This window comes from Aethalodelphis obliquidens, unplaced genomic scaffold (genome assembly GCF_003676395.1).
Source record: "Aethalodelphis obliquidens isolate GAN/ISIS:26980383/991018 unplaced genomic scaffold, ASM367639v1 scaffold1, whole genome shotgun sequence".
Lineage (NCBI taxonomy): Eukaryota > Metazoa > Chordata > Mammalia > Artiodactyla > Delphinidae > Aethalodelphis > Aethalodelphis obliquidens.
This window is the reverse complement of record NW_020837945.1, coordinates 95926285-95947275: the sequence shown is the minus strand read 5'-3', so window position 1 is coordinate 95947275 and position 20991 is coordinate 95926285. Positions and strand designations below refer to the sequence as shown.

The 20991-nt window shown below is 35.3% G+C and overlaps 1 protein-coding gene and 1 non-coding gene across 11 annotated transcripts in view; both read right to left on the bottom strand.

Annotated features, from left to right (window-relative positions):
- Positions 1-1060: 1060 nt before the first annotated feature.
- Positions 1061-20991, bottom strand: part of PHC3 (polyhomeotic homolog 3) — an 85077-nt gene continuing 65146 nt past the window's right edge. For 4 of the 10 annotated variants that reach the window (XM_027111952.1, XM_027111980.1, XM_027111993.1 and 1 more), the window contains 4 exons: positions 19316-19430; positions 15931-16063; positions 15608-15839; positions 2684-9867 (listed from right to left, as the gene is read on the bottom strand). In XM_027111952.1, coding sequence (XP_026967753.1) covers positions 9713-9867; positions 15608-15839; positions 15931-16063; positions 19316-19430 — 635 coding nt within the window. In that variant the 3' untranslated portion in view covers positions 2684-9712. Of the gene's footprint in view, positions 1745-2683; positions 9868-15305; positions 15434-15607; positions 15840-15930; positions 16064-19315; positions 19431-20019; positions 20197-20991 lie in introns of those variants that run through there. The other 6 variants (XM_027112003.1, XM_027112013.1, XR_003433810.1 and 3 more) reach the window with 5 other exon arrangements.
- LOC113624099 (U6 spliceosomal RNA) lies at positions 16717-16823 on the bottom strand. The gene has a single exon (XR_003434216.1). It is a non-coding gene; the product is annotated as a U6 spliceosomal RNA (small nuclear RNA).

Below are 20991 nucleotides of genomic sequence, written 5' to 3'. Positions count from 1 at the left end.
CCACAACTACCGAAGCCTGCGCACCCTAGAGCCCGTGGGCTGCAACTACTGCAGCCTGTGCACTCTAGGGCCCGCGTGCCTCAACTACTGAGCCCATGTGAGGCAGCTACTTAAGCCCGCGCGCCTAGAGCCCGTGCTCCGCAGCAGAGAAGCCAGCGCGATGAGAAGCCCGCACACCGCAATGAAGAGTAGCCCCCGCTTGCCGCAGCTAGAGAGAAAGCCCACGTGCAGCAATGAAGACCCAATGCAGCCAATAAATAAATAAATTCTTTTTAAAAAATAAAGTGGTTAAAATGGTAAATGAAAAAAAATAATAAATTCATCTAACTTAAAAAAATATATCTCTGTTCTTTGTGCAAATATTCCTAAAAGAAAAGTTTTGGTTGCTCACCTTACAGAACTGGGAGTGGTGACTAGGTCTCTTCCCTGACATAACAGATCCATCTTCAGTTGTAACTTATCATCTGTCATATATTTGCATGACAACCCGTAATCACATGGGCGACGTACCATGGTGTGAAGGTAGGGTTTCTCACCCTCAGCACTACTGACGTTTTCTGTTGGATAACCCTTCGTTGGGGGAGCTGTGCTGTGTGCTGCAGCACGTCTGGCAGCATCTCTGCCTTCTATCCACTAGGTGCCAGTAGAACCTCCTTTCCCAGTCACTACAATCACAACGTCTCCGGAGACTGCCGTACTCCCTTCAGTGGGCAAAACTGTTCCCGGTTGAGAACTACTGGAGTGAAGCAATCTAAACGGCAGAAAAATCTGAAATCACTCTGTGAGTTAAGCTACACAGATACCGTCTAATTTGTCAATGTACAAACCTACTCTACTTCTCTGTGTTACTTTCCTTCTGAATGTAGTGGCTTTCTAATTGGCCATCTGTGGAACTGAGATACTTAAGAATATATTTTACTTAATAAGTAAAGACTTACCCTCTCTGCAGATTTTAAACCTGGATGATGTATAACTATTTCAAGCCCCACTAAGGTGTTTGTTTACTTAGAAGATGCCCCGTGCCTCACAAGCTTAAAAAAAAAAAAAAAAGAAATTATTCAGTTTACCAGCCAAATGGAAGAGGCTTTTATTTGTAAAGAAATGAACTTACAACTGGTCTACAATATATTATTGTAATATAAACAATATAAATAAATGATCCTGTAGGCCCACTAACCTTCCATCCAGACCCACATGAAGCAATGTTACAACAATATTCTATGTGAAAATGTGCAGGTAACAAAGGTGCAATTACAAGCAAGTTTAAGCAGCAGAGTATAAGGTGCTTTAATTTAACAGTTAATGTTGCCATCAACAAACATTTGAAATGTTCAATTTTACTTCACTGAATACAGACACAACAAATATGAAAATCTAAAATTCATACACATGCTACTGTTAATATGAAAGTGCTTTCTCTTTTTTAAAAAAATACACCAAATGGACAATCTTTTTACATAGATCATGGTGTGCTCTCATAATGCAAAATTAACTTCATTGTCAGGTTATACATTTTAAAACTGCAGCTATAGACACCAATCTAGGACCGCTAATGCTAAGAGTGCTAAAACTATTTCATTCCCTGCAAGGAGGACTCTAGTACAATATCCAACATAAAGAATACATCTATATATAATCTTAACATTTGTTTTTTGTAAAGATAAAAAAATGTTTTCTTTCCCCTTGGTGATTCTTTGTTCATCCTGGTTGGGTCAGTGTTTGAGGTTTTAATAATATGAAAGTCCTATTTAATTAGAACAATGGGAGGAAGCAAAAGGAGGAATTAAAAAATCAGTTAACATGTGCATAAGGCATCAAAAATAAAAATTTTTAAAAGTTTATCACAATTTGCCTTTGTTAAGTCAACAGCAAAAAATGTTTTCAACAAGCAAGCAGACAAAAAGCACTAATTCAACAAAGAGGCTTGAAATGCCTGACACCAGTGTCGGTATCCATCCTGCACACTGCTGTCTACAACTCCAACCTACACCACAAGCTCACCCCTTACTTTGAGGAGTTTTTTGGAGCTTACTTTGACTTTTTTTTTTCCTATGGAAAAAACAGAAAGACCAAGCTTTTGAATGAGGTGATTGGGAATCTAGTTAAATGTCTTAGAAATTAGATGTCCAAAATTATACCATCTTTGCACACTCCCACTGATTTTTTAAAAATTTAGAATACACATACAAAAAGTATTTATGTAATAGATATTTTAACAGCAAAAATATTTGAAAAATTACGTAAGTTAAAATATTTTAAAAGTTTTAACCAGTACCATGGAAAAATTTTTTTAAATCCAGACTATCTGGTCACTACGATACATAAAAGATCTTTTTAATATATTTTCATTTTGTATCTTTATGGAGAAGGTTAGTATCAAGTGATATTAATATGTAAAGTTGTGTCAACAGAAAATCACAATGTAATTCACAGAATCCTCGGGTGGTAAGGGACCTTCTTCCCAGTTAATCAATTCTCCCATTCTATATTTACTCCCCAAATACTTGTAAATTCAAGCTCCAAGCACAAAACTGTTTTACTGCTTACCGGTTCTGCATTTTAAAGGAAACCCTTTTACTATGCAATATATGAGTGCTTTCTAAAAAGTAGATATTTGTGATAACAGTAAAATTTTATGTAATCTTTCTTGCTTTAAAAAGACAAAAACAAAATAAAAACCAAACCTGTTCAGCAAGCTCTTCTGAGATTTTTCAGTTTTCAAAAGTTACTGCACTGTCAATACTGGGTGTAGTTCAAAACGTATAGTAAATCAGCACCAGCTTCTTTGTATTGTTCTGTCACACACCCTGCATATAGCAACACCTCTGGAATAGATTCAAGTGTCAAAATAATTCTGAGAAATATGGGCTGTCACAACAGTTTCAAAATATAAATCCTAATATTAGGTACCTTTAATTTTGTAACCTAATCAGATATATGGATTAGTATGCAAAATGTTTTACAGGAATTATGATGTGATTCACTCAGCTCCCTTAGATATCACATAGCCTAATCCTTTACCCAATGCATAAAAATTCCCTCTCAGTTCCAACTTTACATTCAGTACATTAAGTAATAATAATTACATCCATGTTTGTTCAAGCCACAATCAAAAATGGGGGGAAGAGAGGATTTTGTTTACTTATTACTAGTTCCTTAAGTATACCACACACTGCACAGTAAATGTTCAAATGGTTTGCTAAATGAATGGATAAATGAATGAATGACAATGTTCTGATGTATTCATATGTTCAGTGGTTTAGCAAGAGGTGTTTAGAAAAACGTCCTCATTTGCTCATCTGTGTGAATTTTCTACCTTAATCCTTAGGAGAACAAAGACTGTGGGTGACCCAGGAAACGGATGCTTAATAAATAATTATCTTTTAGCAAAGGCTCTTAAGTGTGAAATGAACCATTAAGAAAGGAAATTAAGAGAATTAAGATAAAAGAGAATTAAGTAGGAGCAACTTTAAAAAATACCCCATTATGTGGCCTAGAATCGTAGTTTTATATAGCTTAAAGATGATTTTAAACAAAATCAACATTTTGAGTAGTACAGGCTCCATGCTGTATACTCAGAAGAGGAAACAGGTTAAAAGCTAAGTAATGGCCTAAGGTGTCACACAGCTAATTCACCAACTAGAAGTAAAACCCCAGTCTCCCAGCCAGTGTTTTATCTTCATTTATCATGTTAATTTAATGATTATGTGCATCTCTTATTTACTATTGAAGTAATTATTTAGTACTACCTAAAACAAAATTATGGCTTTAACATAAGCATTCTAAAAGATTTTAAGCAATGGATACATCTGGTTTGCTTGAGGCAAGACTAAAGAAGTTCCTTTTTCTAAAATATGTTGATGTTCATTTCACTACCATTCCCCACCGCTCTTATAAACCCCAAATTTTTCACCTCCATCAATTAAAGCTCCACAAAATCAAGGATTTAACACTGATAATAGTCCCTAAAGTATAACTTTCAAGTCAATAAGACGGCTACTATCCATCCTTAAGATTAATGGAGTGAATTTAAATAGGTGGTCTAAAAGGACTTACTTTTTTTACTCTTACATTTAAAACTATACCATGTTAGCATAATAGTACTTTAAATTTATATAGATTTTTTTCCAAATTAAAATTCATGTGTTACTTCTTTTAAACAATACATTTTAAGACCTTTACACACAGGTTTTCTTTTTCTATGGATTCATACTGACGCCACCAATATCACTGAGAGCAACTGTACTTTTCAAAGGCAGTAGAAAAAAATACTTTTTAAATGTACCTCTTCTCTAATGTCGGAGGTTGAAATTGTCACCTTTAAGTAAAATTAAATGTTCACCTGCTATACAAAGGGAAAAAAATGAAACATTTGTGGAAAACATTTCCCAAAGCTCCCATGAACATGGCACTTCAGAGGTGTGTGTTCATGTGGTAGAGCAGAATGGGAGAGTTTTCATTAGAGAAGCTGAGCTTCGGATCTGAGAAGGAGGGCAGGTCTCCCTTCTCATGTACGTGTACTAAAGTGAAAGTTCAGGAAAAGCCAGACGTTTTGCTCTGGAATATGATGGTAAAAATTATATTTGTGTTAGTGCTTTACAACTTCCAAAAAAACACCTTTACCATAGTATTATTTTAAAGTAGATTAAATAAGCTCTGAAAAATAATATGTAAAACTTTATAATTTTTAAAAATTTAGGAAACTTTTTCCAAAGAAGATAATATAATTTTCAACATTTTTTATTGAAGAAATGGCTTATATTAGTGCTATGAGGGAAACTATATAATGATACATTTTATGAACTTCTAACAAAAGAGGAATATCTTCCCAAAGAATTTTTTTAAGATGTACAGCTTATAATAGGTTGAAATTAAATTTTAATAAGATTGCATATTTACTTTCCCTAATATTGTATTTGTGCTTATTTAATTGAATCACAATTGTTAAGATGAAATCAAATGCTCTAAACAGATTCAGAAAATACCAATATTGATGAATGTAGATTAAACAGTTCATTTCATGATCCACACTATTGTGCATCAAAGAAATAGAGGTAGGCTTGTGTTTACTGAAATCCACGCTAATAAACAGAACCCTATAGCTCTTAGTCATCCAACTCTTAGACTGAGACACAACCTAACAAAACACTATCTTAAAAATCTTAAAAATGCCTTTGTAACAATCCACAAGGTTGATTCAACTGTAGTATCTGACAATGGATACTCTCTCCTCCATATAATTCTGATAACTCAATTATAACAATTAACCTTTGAGTTCTTGACAAATATTCTCCAACTATAATAATTGTCACCTTTTTCAGAAGTCAAAAATCACCAATTTATGTATCATTGGAACTATTAATATGCTCCTAAGGGCAGAATCTCTTGATAAAGAGAGTAAAAGAATGAGTTTGATCACAGGTAAATCTTGACATAAAAAAAACTATACTGTTTATTGCTATAACTGGGACCCAACCATTACAATTTATTATTCTGAACTACTGATGGCCATATCTATACTACACAACCTCACTCAGTTAACCATATTATCCTCTTGGGTCTGGAACGCTTTTCCCCCCGTTTGTCTCCTCCTCCACTTCCCTGTCCTTTCCCCTAGAAAACCTTCCCCAAGGCCCCGTTATAGTTACATGTCCTGCAAAGGAAACAGACTGAGCAAACATTGTACATAAATGGCCAGTTTCCACTGCCCAGAGGGTTTACGAAGACACGACTGTTAGGTATTAGAAATTCCTGCCCCAGTTACCTCCCTAAAATTAACCCTACTACAAAGTCCTCTGTAGGGATTTTCAGGCAAAGGCCTCTCTAAGAAGAAAGTTTTCACACTGTTTCCTTGGGGCTTGAGGAGGTAAGGGGAGTGAGGCTCTTTCATCCTATTAGGCAGTAATACTCAACGCCCATTGCCCAGAGGCAGCATGAGTTCCTGCCATTCACTAAGGGTGAGGATCTTCAAACCACAAAATATAACCAGGCTGGTCTGGTGGAAAATATATCTTTGAAATGTTTTAACAGTGTGTCCAGCCAGGGATTTCTTCCACTCCATATGGCTATGAGGATAGCATCATTCCCATATATGTGCAATAGTTTATTCTTTCCAAGACTGTTTACACACATGCAAACATAGCCTAAGACTATACTCAATCTGTATATTGCCTCCTTACCATACTTGTGCTATGGTGGTACCAAAACCCTGCAAATGCAAATAATGGGACTTCATAACATTTAATTGAACAAGCCAGTGATATGGGGCACTCGGACAGATTTCAATCCAAGACTGGTATTTGAATAAATGTCTGACTATAATATTACACTGGATATGGGAAGATAAACTATGTCAAAAATTAAAATAAAGTCGGCTACCTACAAAAAATAATTTCTATTTGGAACTAGGTAAAACATGACTATTAACTTCAAAAGTGCAGAAGTTTGTTCAGCGCTGAAGTGGGATAAACAAAGTGCCAGTTCTCTTGTCTGCTTCTCCACCATTCTCAAGCTCCTTCACTAATATTTCCTTCCTTCTATTCCACATTCTCTATTCTGAGGGGATGGCCCTTAAACTGGGACTTTAAAAAATGTCTGTTTAGAGGATGTGCCAGCAAATTAAAAGTACCGTCATGGAAAAATTACCAGCCACTTAAAAAGTGACAGCTTGTGGGACAGCACTCTTATACTGATTATATATCAAAGCTGCACAACTGTGTCAGACACATGCCTACACAAGGCTTGATGAAAATGCACATCATGTAAGAAACAACTTTTATAAACCAGCTCTCTGTGTACTTTCTTAGGAACACATGGCTTAAAGCAAATAAAATTTCAAACTTGTAGGGATTTTCTTCCTCAATGGGAAAAGTGCATCAGTATAAAGAAGTCAGAAAATGCAAACTTAGGTAGCAAAAGTAGGAAGAACTTCCCATGTACCCTTTCTGCTTGTCATTCCTTCTCCTCAATCAAAATCCTAAAACAACTAGTAATATGAAGGAAAGCGAAAATGACAGCACTCTCCCCACCTATTTCATACTAAAACTGTGCTTTAAGCTCAGGAGAGAAGTGGACACCCAGTGTTATCGTCTATATCCATTATACATAGCTGAAATTCAGATAGTTAAATCACCCGGAAAGAAACAGCTGCATCAATGGGAAAACTACTAGTTAAAAGCCAGTGAGCCATTTCTAAATAAAATAACTTGAAAAAAGCAAGTATATTTTCTGGGTATGTTTTGAGTAGGGACAACAGAAGATCTGGTCTGTTCTTAAGATTATTATAAGATTTAGGATTATAAGGTGCTCTCCATGGAAATCCCTCTTGTAAGCTTTCTCGGATACTGAACACAGTGCTACGCACAGGGGCTTTCAGTAAGTACATAATGACTGATATCAGAAGAGGGACCACAGTTCCAAGTTAATACCTTAAAGGCTATATATAGGTAATATAGTTATGGGAGGTAATCATTATTGCCAGGGGAGTCTATCCCCAAAGAATCAATTCTGTATGAATTGTTTGTGGATCATCTGTGACAAAGCTTTAATTCCAGGGGAGACTTTCCATTGTGCCCTTCAGCCCTCATACAGTGGACCATCTCCTACTAATGCTTAACCTATACGTGTGTTCTGAAATTACAAGATGAGGGGAAAAGTCAAAGCATATGACAACTCTGTCATAATGATTAACTGCTAATAAATGAAAATTAACTGTAGAGTACCTACCTTTCCTTGAAACTGTAATCCAATAATTAAAAATGTGATATACAGAAATATGTGACATAGACTACAAGCTATTGTAGGTCTGGAACATGAGCCTTACACTATATTACATATTCTAATCCTACACATAACTATCAGTAAATGTCTTTTCTTTAAAACATTACTACACAAAAGAATCCCACAAAGCATACATTCAAACAAGAGGCATCTAAAGGTTAAAAAAATTACCCGCTGTATTTTTGTATAAAAATAATCAACATTCTCTAATGTACACAAAGCCAAAAGATAAATATCTGTGATGTCTTTAATGACATCTTTAGTCTTCTACTAGCGTAACACAATCTTTTTTAAAAGATCAGTGACAATGACTGAAACCCATGGACTCTTCCTCACTTACTGAACTTCTGCCAAATATCTGTGTATGTTCCTTCAATTATTAAAACATTTCCATTGTATGGTAAAGATAAGATAAAAAAAAGATTAAAACATTTTTGATGTCCAGGACTATAAAGTTCACAGGCCTGCCACAATTTTTAGTGCCATAATTCTAACAGAACACTAACTGTTCAATGAAAGGTTTTGCTTTAAAATCTTTTTTCCCTAAAACGTGTACATACAAAATTAGATCCAATTATCCAAGAGAGATCAGTTGGATAAGTGCTTTGCAGGAAGCATACAAAGATTTAGTCAAGGAAAAAGGAATGTGCATTCTAGCTAGATCCAGCTTGTTCAACACTAGAAAAATCCAAACACCAACCACATAGCCACTACAAAGTATCGCCCTGCCAGCAAAGGCTGTGCACTGGTTCATAAGGCATAATCATATTATGCCTTCATCAGTGCAGAGAGATATGAAAGAGAATTGTTATTATGACTTAATACTGAGAGGCAAAATTCTAAGTATGCTAGTTCTCATTTTACAGGCAGATTTCCCCCCTTTTTCTAGAATGCATAAAACTGGGAAAAATACTCTAGCAGAACATTAATGCTATCTGAAATACTTCCGTTGTACAATGTATTCCTTATTACATCCCTTTTTAAATTTTTTTTCTCAAAATATCCCTCTGGGTGAAAAAGAGCAACATTTATCCATCCTATGTTACGGTTTCTCAACCTTGGCACTACTGACATTTTGGACCAGATAACTCTGTTGTAGAGGGCTGTCCTGTGCATTGTAGGATATTTAGCGACATCCCTGTCCACGCTTCAGATACCAACAGCAACCCCCTGCCCAACCCCTAAGCTATGACAACCAAAATGTCCCTTGACATTTTCAAATGTCCCCTGGGGAACAAAACTGACCTCTGTTGAGAACCACTGCTCTAAAAGAACAAAAACTAAGAGGAAAACTAACTTCCTCAGTCACACCAAATTCTTGGTCAAGTTTGGAAAAGAAACCAAATCTTCTAACTTCCAGATCAGTATTTTTCATGCTAGAATGCAATCCTTTTTATAGACAAAGCAACTGTCTAAAAGACATGTTTTTTAAAACATACAGTGATATCTCACTGCATACAATTCCAGTCACTGGACTCCAAAATTATTCCTAAATCACTCCTAAATTATATCTCTCACGACAACCCATAGAAAAATTATAGGGTAGAAAAATGTATAAGAAAACCGAATCAAAAGAGGAGAAATGTAAATCATTAAATTACTTTCAAAAGGATTTTTTATATTAATGATAAACATCACCTTTAAAAAAATTATCTAGTAAAACACTTTGAAAAATATCATGGCCCTCTATAACAAGTCTTTCAATGTTGTGTGTAACCTGTAAAATTAATTCACCAATGTTAGCTAATTATGAAAATGTATCAATATAATGAATTATTTTATCTGTAGAAGAAATGTCAGCTTTAATGCAGAGATCCCAATGTGCTTGGCTATCCATCACAGTAAGTGATAATATTGTAGGCCAATTTGAGCCTTTACCTTACAAGTTTGTTTAAGAATAAAACTGCTGTTATCTCAGAGCCTCATGATCCCGTTAAGATTCCTTCAGAGAGTTGATGCGTGCACAGATCTTTAGGGCCGGGCCTAGCTTGATATTCATTGCACTCATAAGATGGTCTTCTTTTAGCAAGAGAAGAGCCTGTCCATCAATCTCCTGTGCTCTGAACTCATCTGCAATATCCTGGCAGCCTAGAATTTGATCAGAGGAAGGATGTTAGAATTAATACACAACAATCAGAGGTTACTCCTAACAGTCACAATTATGCTCTCACTGGGTCTGAGTATCTGAAATACAGGGTGAGAAACAAATGAAATTTATTGATGGTCGTCTTGGGTTCACTCTTGAAGAAGAGAGTATCTCCTGACATTCTAAAAAGTAAGAATTCGAAATCCAGGTAAAGCAATTTACTTGGAATTCTTGTTCTAAAAATAATATTGCAGAAATAATTATAAGTCAGGTAAAATGTACAGATTGTTCAGTCCAGATATAACATACCTTCATGAAAAGGGCAATGCTGTCACCTGAAAGCATGCCACACATACAGCAAGTTTGGATTAACTAGTCATTATACCTCAAAAACTTTACTTTGTGTAACATATCCTTCACATACAGGCACAAAAGAATAAAATGTAATGTTCTGCCATTTAAATAATAATTTAGAAATATTTTCTCAAGTACCACTTTCATTATCATTTGTATCTTTATTCTGATTTACAACCTTCAATGTGCCAGGCATATCCAAAACATTTTTATTATTCACTCAGGACAGAACCAATCCATCAAAATTATAGTATCAATCTATTGCTGAAATGTATTACAACGATCAACTTGTAATTTCAACTTCAAATCTTAATATCACTGGACTAATCTCCACTTCTGATAAGAAAACATAAATTCTCATTGAAATTTTGAGCTTGCTGGCTAATCTCTTGACAAATAACCAATATTTTACCTCTCTGTGTAAACCAAGTGCTTTAAAGCAAGTAACAACGTGAGCACTCTCCTTGAACCTCAAACGTTTCTATTATCTACCAAATTTTGCACAGCCAGGCTAATAAACTTCCCCACTAAGGGTAAAGAAACCAGCAGGGAAGGTAATGAATTAACGAACCATGAGAGGAGACAAAGCAAAAATGTGGAAGCTTCCTTATAAAAGACAAAATTATAAAAGTGAATTTAAGAATAAAAACTAACAGCTTAAAGTCTTTCTTTTCTATTCAAATCAGCATTCTAAGGGAGAACACAAAGAAAAAGATAATGGAAATGGTTACATTATACCTTTGGATACAACTTTGCTGGAATGATTATTCTTTCTACTGCAAATGTATCATCCTCTTGTTTATATAAGAGGATGTCATCCTCTTATATAATGTCATCCCTATAACCCCAGCACCAAGCACAAAACATTGTAGGTGCTAAATACATATATTTTTGGATAAGGGAAGGACTGAATGAATGAATAATGAACAAAAACAGAATCTTCTAAAAAGGAGCCATCTGTAAGAGTAACACAAACTTTTTTTTCTGTATTCAGCTGTGTGGCCAGCTTTTCTCTTGGTTATTTCTTTTCCATCTTCTCTGTTGGTTGTATCCTTCCTATTTCCTATATAGCAATCAGCTTTTCAATTTCTCTATTTTAATAATTTCTCAGATTTTTAAAAACTGACATTTCAAAAGTACCCTATGCAAAATTTTTATGCTTTTGGCCACTTACCATATAAAAGAAACTATATAGTTAAAATGGGATTACTCACCATAGAAAAGCCCCTTTTCTTTTCCCAGAGGTAGCTCTCAAAACTGGGCAGACAAAACTGACTAATCTTGCATCTAGTTGTGACTTCATCCTTCTTTTTATGAAAGAACTAAATGTTCTTCTCTCTTCAGTCTTACAAGAACACAGGAAAGAAAAGAAGAGAGAGAAAGATAGCGTAGGACTTACTTAGATTCAGAAAACAGAAGCAATGAGAAGTAATGAGGACCATAAGAGCTACATTTGGGAATAGAAACAAGGAGTTCTCCATGAAGAAATTCATAGCATGTGCTTGTTCCTCGGGATTATCAGAGCGCTCTTCAAATGTCTTCTTGTAGACAGACAGTAAATGTATCAGCAAAATAATACAGAACAAAAGGTTGGGAAACAGCATGATCAAACAGGAATGAATTATCTTCAGAATTTTAGATCACAACTTTCTTAAGCAAACCACAAAAAGTGTATTTATACCATACATTAGTATAGAAATGAAAAAATAAAGTGACTTAAAAAAGAAAAATGGAAAAAAAAAGGCAGAAGCAAATACGCTTTCCTGAAACATATTAGAGAAAGATGAATTTTTTAAAAAAACCTAGATGCTCAAGGTATACTGAGCTATAGTTCTATGAATTTCTGACATATTTAGAATCTACTTCTGTAAACAGCTGGCGCCCCAGGAACATTACAGAACATATCCCAACTGCAGCAACCAGTCAGCGCAGCTGGCTTTACATCACCACAAGCAGACATCAGAATGGGCATGGACCTCTGCACATGGACATGGGTCTCAAATGAACCTTACAAATGTCCAGTCACTTTTCCAGCTAAACCTAAAACAAAACACCCCACCCCAAAACTAACATCAGTAAGGATGATGAAAAGATATTACCTGCACTCAATACTACAGAATTAAAAAGTCCCAATATCAGTATTATGAAAACCAGTAAACCGTCATATGTTTTTAGACAATACCTACTTTATATGCCTACAGGGAAACCAAATCTACTGCAGATTCACAGATCAACAAATACAGACTAAAGTGATCTTTGCAAAAGGCAGTTCACTGTATCAAGGAAGAGTTAAGGAAGATAACTGCAGTAAACTGAGAATAAAAAGAACCGTTCCTATAGAGAACTTTTTAATGTACAAAAATTTTGAAGAAAATAATTTTTCACTCTGGTAACAGCTCTGAGACTGGTCTGCATACCAGCTCTAACATGGTCCCACCAAGATGGTTCACAAGATGACATTATACGATGAAAAGAGAAAACTTTAGGAATAAATATAGGTGCCCTGATGAAAGAGGGAAACCTAGCCTCAACTGGAAAGAAACAAAATACAAGAGATTACAAAATTTACAAGTTTGTTCACTCCATGAGAAAAGCTCAGGGAAAAAAAAAAAAATCCAGCCCTGAATGAGCTGAAAGCGGCTCAAAAGGAAGTTTACAAAGGCCAGAGGAACAGAGAGAAATAAAGATAATGGCTTTCTGGCTGAGATTTACCTTAAGCTACAGGCATTATTCAGAGAAAAACTTTGAGAAAGAAGATGTTAACTGATCACACAAATAAGCTTGTTATTTAGCCTGTCAAAGCAGTTTAGAAATACTCCCATTTAATCAGGTAAAAGAAAAGCAGAGTTATATTCAGCAAACTCTTAAACAGTACCAAGCAATCCTAAATTATAAAGCAGTCTGCTTTATATATAATGTTCTCTAAACAATTAGCAACAAAATTAAGTGTCTTGATGAACTCAGTAAGACAAGCATCTCAAGTTATAAGAAATAATTTTTTTCAATTCAAATGAAGCAAGAGTAAGACAAAGGAGTTAGCCTTTGTTCTAATAAAGCAGCCAAGAGTAGTCTCATGGCAAATGGATGCTGGGGAAAATTAGAACACTAGTCCTAAAAAAAAAAAAGCACATGAAGTCATAGAAGAATCAGCAGTATCTATTATTTGTTAATTATTTGGCCAACTACTTTCCTCCTCCCCAAAGGAAAAGAAATATTTTCTCCCTAATGAGAAATCAGGCTGACAGCTCATGTACTCCATTTGGAAGACTATGTCTGAAGATGACAGAATCAAAGTCCAGCCTCAGGGATTAGTGTCAATTCCAATGTTAATTCTCAAGATATCTAGACTGGTATAAAACTTAAAATTTTTTGCACTGAGTATTAAAACCACACCCAGTGAAGACTCACCATTCTCTAATATGTCAGCTTTTTAAAGCAGATTCTAAACCCACATGGTCAGCACTTAAATCACACCTAAGTTTTCCTAGATGCATGCTTAAAACTCTTCCCATGAAAAATGTATCCCTTCTTTAAACAATTTCATCTTTCTTTAAAAGTGACCATACCTTGTTTAAAAAAAAAAGAAAAACTTATTTAACATTTCTAAAACAAGCTATTGAAACAATAATTTAATAAAATTTCAGAGTTCTGTACATATATCTTCCTCAACTTACATCCTGACAAACCCATCGTAAGTTGAAAACATCAAGTCGAAAATGCATTTAATACACCTAACCTTCTGAACATCATAGTTTAGCCTAGCCTACCTTAAACGTCCTCAGAACACTTACATTAGCCTACTGTAAGTTGGGCAAAATTTTCTAACACAAAGCCTATTTTATAATAAAGTGTTAAATGTCTCAAGTAATTTATTGAATACTGTGCTGAAAGTGAAAACCAGAGTTGCGTGGGTACAGAATGGTTCTATCAGCTATTTACCCTCGTGACAGCGTGGCTGACTGGGAGCTGCCCTACCCAACCTGAGGAGAGAGTACTGTGCTTCATATCACCAGCAAAAGATCAAAATTCAAAACTAAAGCACAGTTTCTATTGAATGTGTATCGTTTTTGTACCACCATAAAATCGGAAGTTCATTAAGTCAACCCATCACAAGCCAGGAATTTTTTAAAAAGCAGAATACTTCTGAATATACTTTCTTCACTCATACAACACTTTATTTAATTAATTTAATTTTTATTATTATTATTTTTTTGTATTTTGGCCGCACCACACGGCATGTGGGATGATTCCCCAACCAGGGATTGAACCCGGGCCACTGCAGTGAAAGCGATGAATCCTAACGTCTAGGTCACCAGGGAACTCCCAACACTTTAGCTGTAAGTTTGCTTCTGAGACAGTGGTCACCTTCATAGAAAGATTAATTAGCAAAAATAGCTGGATTAATTTTAATAAGTCTGTAGACAAGTTCAAAGGGGATGTATTTTTCTGGAAAGCTTGTGTCAAGAGATATGATAGATTCACTGAAAAACCAAAATGGAACAAATATTTTTAAAACCTTATTTTCTATATTCATAAGGTCAAAGTGAATGATAAAGGTTTGCTGATTAAAAAAATATATATTGTCTTAACATATATAGCAGTGTGGGTCGCATGATAAGCAAAGGTGCAGCTGTCTTCAGTAGCCAGCCCCTTAGAGAAAGTGGAAATAAAAGATTATTGTTGTAGTAAAGAAAAAAGATAAAGAACATAATGACTTAAGCTGATGGAAAGAGTACCAAATGAGAGAGCAGAAAACATAAATAAGAAAGTAACCCTACTGGAATGGAATATCATAACTGAATTTCAGTTGTCTACTTAATTTCAGAAGTATTCTTGATGTCTATTTACTGCAAAGAATCAAAGAATGCAGCCTCCTTTAAAAGAAACAGCTTGTTTTTCTTTTTTTAAAGAAGCCAAACTTTTATATTATAAAAGGTGCTGATTAGCTTTCCAAAAAGTAAAAAAAAAAAATTATAGTCTCTCTTACTTCATTTAAAAAAAGTTAAATTAGGAAATAAGGAGGAAATAGAATAGAAAACTGGAAGAGCAGAAGGGAAGAAGTGTCTGACTCAATCTCTCTACTGACCTCTCGAGAGAAATCAGACTGAAGAGAAGAGAGCACCTTTAATCTCTTCACCGGCTGAGGTGTCACAGCAGAAGCAGGACTAGTCAGTTTTTATCGACTTGGGGGGTATGAGAAAATACCCAGTTGTGCTGAGGGAATAAGCAAGAGGAGACAGATCACATTTCAATACCAAATGCCATTTAATGAGTACATATACATAGAACTTCTCTAACCCTTTTGTGCAATAGGTGTGGATGGATCTAATGTCATTCCTCTGTGTGTGCACAAGACAAATATGAAGGCCAAAGTGGTGAATCACATACCAGGCAAAGAATGGATGAAGGCCCAGACGTCATCAACTGTCCATACAGATGGCTCCGTTTGTGCAACTGGTAGCAAGTCACTGTTCTCAGGCATTTTCCTCATTCTCACATCCCGAAGCTCACGCTCTCTTTCCCGTTCACTCTGCCTGCGCAGGCGTGTTGTCATAGCAGATGGCACAGAATCTTCATGAGAAGCCAAGTCTTCTTCTGCAGATGGATAAGTAATTGGAAGCTGGAAAATGTAGTACAGGTAAAATACAGCATTGCACTTTCCTTGTATTTCTGAAAAGGGTATTGTACATTGAATCAAAGTTTCTACAGACCTGCCTAAGGATATGTTCTCTTGCTGCCCCATCAGGGCCACTTGGACGACGGCCACGATGCCCAAGACTTTGATTATCAGGCTTACGATTCCAACGACTAAGTGCAAATTTTTTAGAACAGCTAACATTGTACCTAAGAAATTCAAGTAAGAAAAAAATTAAATGATGTATGGGACACTCCATTTAGTAACTAATTATGACCTTAAAGTGCAGTTGTGAATCAGTAAGTGCCATTTATTTCATTATGGTCTGTAATACCTCAGAAAGTAAACCATAGTGTTCAATAGATTTACTTATGCTAACAGTAAAAAAAAAAAAAAAAGTGGCCTCGTTTTACATCATAATATAGCTTTCAATATAATACTGGACACCTATAACAAGGTATTGATATTTTCTCCTAATAACAGCGTGACAGAAACTCTCTGCAAAATACAGAGGATAACTCATTTTTCTAGCTGCAAAATAATTCAAGATTCCAGGAGAAAATAAATTATGAATTAATTATTTAAACGTTCAAATTGTTATTTTTCCAGGTAATCATTTCTGAAGAGATTACTAAAAAGAGGTTAATATAGTAGAGAGGGGGAAATCTCAAATGGCTAGTAAAATATTTTTCAAATATAACTAAAATCAAGGAATGAAAAGGTAAAGTTGAGATTTCAAAGTTCCACAAGGAATTCATGGGTCTCAGGAATTCAGGAAATTCAAATATATATAATTCTTTAAAATTGGCTGAAAGATTACTGTCTAATATTTTTAAATATACATTTTTAACATATATATATTTAATATATGGAACACTTTATGTATTTGCCTATCATCTTTGTGCAGGGGCCATGCTAATCTTCTCTGTAGCATTCCAATTTTAGAATATGTGCTGTCGAAGTGAGCACTCTAAAATTTTTTAATGTAGACCTTTGTAAAGCATGATGACAGCTTAAAAGAGTCCTATGCCATTTACTTAGTTCCAACACCCTAGAACAGGTGCTGGCAAACTTCTTCTATAAAGGGCCAGATATTAAATATTTTAGGCTTTGTAAGCCACACAAGTTTCTGGCACAACTACTCAACTCTGCAACTGTAACATGAAAGCAGCCAAAGACAATAATGAATGAGCATGGGGACTTCCCTGGTGGCACAGTGGTTGAGAATCCGCCTGCCAATGCAAGGGACACGGGTTCAAGCCCTGGTCTGGGAAGATCCCACATGCCACGGAGCAACTAGGCCCATGCGCCACAACTGCTGAGCCTGCGCTCTAGAGCCCACGAGCCACAATTACTGAGCCTGCACGCCACAACTACTGAAACCTGCACGCCTAGAGTCTGTGCTCTGCAACAAAGAGAAGCCACCGCAATGAGAAGCCCACGCACCGCAATGAAAAGCAGCCCCCGCTCTCGCAACTAGAGGAAGCCTGTGAGCAGCAACAAAGACCCAATGCAGCCAAAAATAAATAAATAAATATATTTAAAAAAAAAAATGAATGAGCATGGATGTGTTCCAATAAAACTTTATTTAATAACATTTAAATTTGAATTTTATGTAATTTTCAGGTGTCACAAAACGTTATTCTTTTGATTCTTTTTCAACCACCTAAAAATTTAAATACTATCCTTAGTTCAGGAACCATATAAAAATAGGCTCCAAAAAGGACTCAGCCTGGGCATAGTTTGCCAACCCCTTCCCTAGAAAGAAGAGTGAAAAGAGATGATCTAAGATACAAATTTCTGAAAAGCTACACAAAGGCTAAGAAAAATATACACAGTTCCTCTTTTTTTACACATAAAACTGCCATTGTAATTTCTTATTTTCAAAACTCTTTTGCTCTAAGATGATTTTTCAGGGAAATGACAAGAATTTCCTCACCTATGTTTTATGAAAATATCAGGAGGTAGAAGGACTACTATGAGAGTGAATAGGCTATTTTTCCACTAAAAATATAAAAAAGAAAAGTGTCCTGATGGTCACTTCATTTTGGTCACTCTAAAACAATTCAACAAGCTCCTCCTGTGTTCATTATGCCTATCTGTGGACTCAGCTCTAAAGGTTTCTGATTTCCATTCACATCAACTGACAAAACTTCTTTCCTAGCTGACTACAGAACAGAGAAGAGAGACTAACTTTACACTTGCTATTTAGTCCCTAAATATTTAGATATCTTAGACAGATAGCTAGGCAGACATGTAAACTGCAGTTCTCAGGTGAGACCTAATTTATCCTCTCCTCCTTGCTCTTCTCTCGTCTGCATTTTCAGGACCCCTAAACCTCTAAAGAGCTTCGCCTAAAGGTATAATAACAGGACAACTGAGCAATCACCTCTGGGAGAAGAGTGATCGTAGTGTGTTAAATGTCCTGAAATATTTCTAAATAGTCAAGAAGTTTAAGATATTCTGAAAGGCAATCCTTCTCCCTCAGTTTTTAATCCCTTAGAATCAGAGAGCCACTATTCTTTCTTGTAGTACATGCAAACTGGAAAAACTCCTAAGTTAAAATAGGAGTTACATAATTTGATTAGGACTATCAATAACATGAAAGAATATCTGAATAACAGATTGACAATTGAAAAACCAATAACTCATTTTTAGAGGAAAATACTTCTACTAGTTATTTAACTTAAGTTTTACTAAGTATATTTTTGGGGCACCATACTAAATAATGTATTCAAGCAAGAAATTCCCTGGATGAATCTTTAAGTTCTTAAATTCTTTGAGAGAATAATAACTTTTGGAATAGAAAACAAATTTCAAAATAATCAATCTGTGCATACACTTCACCTTTGGTGGGAAATACCTATAATTAGGATTTATAATCAGAATTAGAGGGGTGTTCTTTAATGTAAACTAAACTTGTGACTAGATCAATGAAGATACTAAAAATTTTGATAGTAATACTATTCACCTATAACATTACTATTGAAAATGCAGGTTTAGAAGACAGGCCATTTTGTTGTCAGATAATATAACAATGTGGAGAACTTATGCTATAGCTGTCCCACTTAGAAACCTAAAATAAACAGGATATGGTTAAAAGAAATGAAACATTTAAAAATATAACAAAGTAAATCCAGGTATTTCAATATTGATAAAACAAATATTGTTTTGACACCTTAAGGACTAGTAGTCTATTCACAGGAGGGTTCTCCTAAGCATATTCTTACCACCAGAAGATTGCCACTTCAATATTAGATTATGCTGTATGTGTTATGAATATGCAGTTTTCACGGAGCAAAAGTTAACAACTAAATAGCAAAGTAGCTCCAAATAATGCCTATTTGATATCATTCCTCTATAATATCTAGTTTTGACTAATGGTAAACTCTACAAGTTTTTTGGTTTTGTTACAGCAGTTGTTGGCTTGTGCTCTAGGAAATTCAAGAGAACAGAAATACCTTTTGGCACACGACATAGTGCAGAATCGTTTTGACCGCAGAAATTCATTAGCATACCCCATCTTTCCACAGAATTCACACTTGAGCAACTCACTGTCCATTTCTTCTAATGCCTCTAAAAAGAAGAAAACAAAGAAAAAACTTCCAAAACTTTAATCGTGGCAAATTTTCTTTTAGCTTCTACATTGGTTGGATGCTGCTAGAGTTCAGACCCTCCAGGAAACTTAAAAGGAATGGTCTTTTAACTTTTCAATCCATAGCCACTTTGGCAAGGCAAAGCCCCCCAAAACAACCACTTCCACCAATTCCCTCTTGCTCCTGCATAAAAATATTTTATGGAGTTTTCTCTATATAAATAAGCAATACATTTTTAAAGGTTCATTTTGCTAAGAATCCAACCTACCTAAAATGTGCAAAATAAAACAACGTCACTACCTTTCAAAAAGCATCAGGTAGTATATGAATTTTGATACATTGTGCTATGTACAATATATATAGCAAAGAACACACTTCTAACTGGAAAAAATGAGGATGAATCCAAAAAGAAGGTAAAATTTTGATGTCTGATTTCAGAGGAGCATTTAAAACAGTTAACACTCTCAAAGATCTGCAATGTACAACAGAATATATAAAGATGTATTTATGTAATTATAAAACAGTCCCTTTTAGTTTTATCATATTAAAACAAAGTAATTTACATTTACCTTCAAAATCACCATTGGTTTTGTAACTTCTAACCTCTGCTCCTTTTTGTCAGGGTGCTTCTCTGTTAAATGAGAATGTCCTTCCCTCCACCTCTATATCCATAACTTTCAAGTCATACCACAGGACCCAAAGAAACTTCCCACCTAAATCCTCAAGTATTCAGCAGCAGCAGTCACCTGTAAGTAAGCAACTTAATCTTCAGGACCCACAGTTCTCTCATCTGTAAACTGGAGTTTAAAATACCCTTCCCGAAGAATTGCAGTGAAGATTACATGAATGCCCAATAGGTAGCAGGCATAAAAAAGTGACAGTTCCATTTCCTATTTTCCACATAAGAACTAAGAGTACTAAGACCTGTAATAAGTGCTTAAGAAATACTTCAATGAAAACTGTTAAATTCTTAAATCCACCATATTTTGCCATTTTCATGCATCATCATGATTCCTATGCTGAGTCACATAAAATATACAAAAAAAGAACTCTACTAACTAAAGCTTTTAGCTATGAGCTCCATATGTGCTTTTGTATGTTATTCATTTAAGCAAGACTTGTTAAGATGAAGAAAGGGACTCTGAAATGTAGACATGGATGACATGTACTCAGTACATTCAAGCATCACATTATCCCAGTGTTACTGGAGAAGCAAACAGCAAAGTGCTAAATTAAGTGAAGGCAGCAAGAACTAAAAAACACACTGTGAAATATTTGAAGTTCCAAGGGACATCCAAATACACTGTCATGACCAATCAAATCATAAACTAGCAAGTGATCATCTCAAGGAAATTCTCAAGACTGTCTTCATAAACAAAACTCATCTATTTAGTAGCAATGAGGAACAAAAGAGTCTCAAAGCAAGTAAAGTAAAAACTGCTCCTTCCAATGACCTAGAGATGGCTTTCACACAGTTGTGCCCCTCACCACATCCCTGGGACCTAGTGTCATACTTCCAGGAGTATTGCTTTTACGCTGTC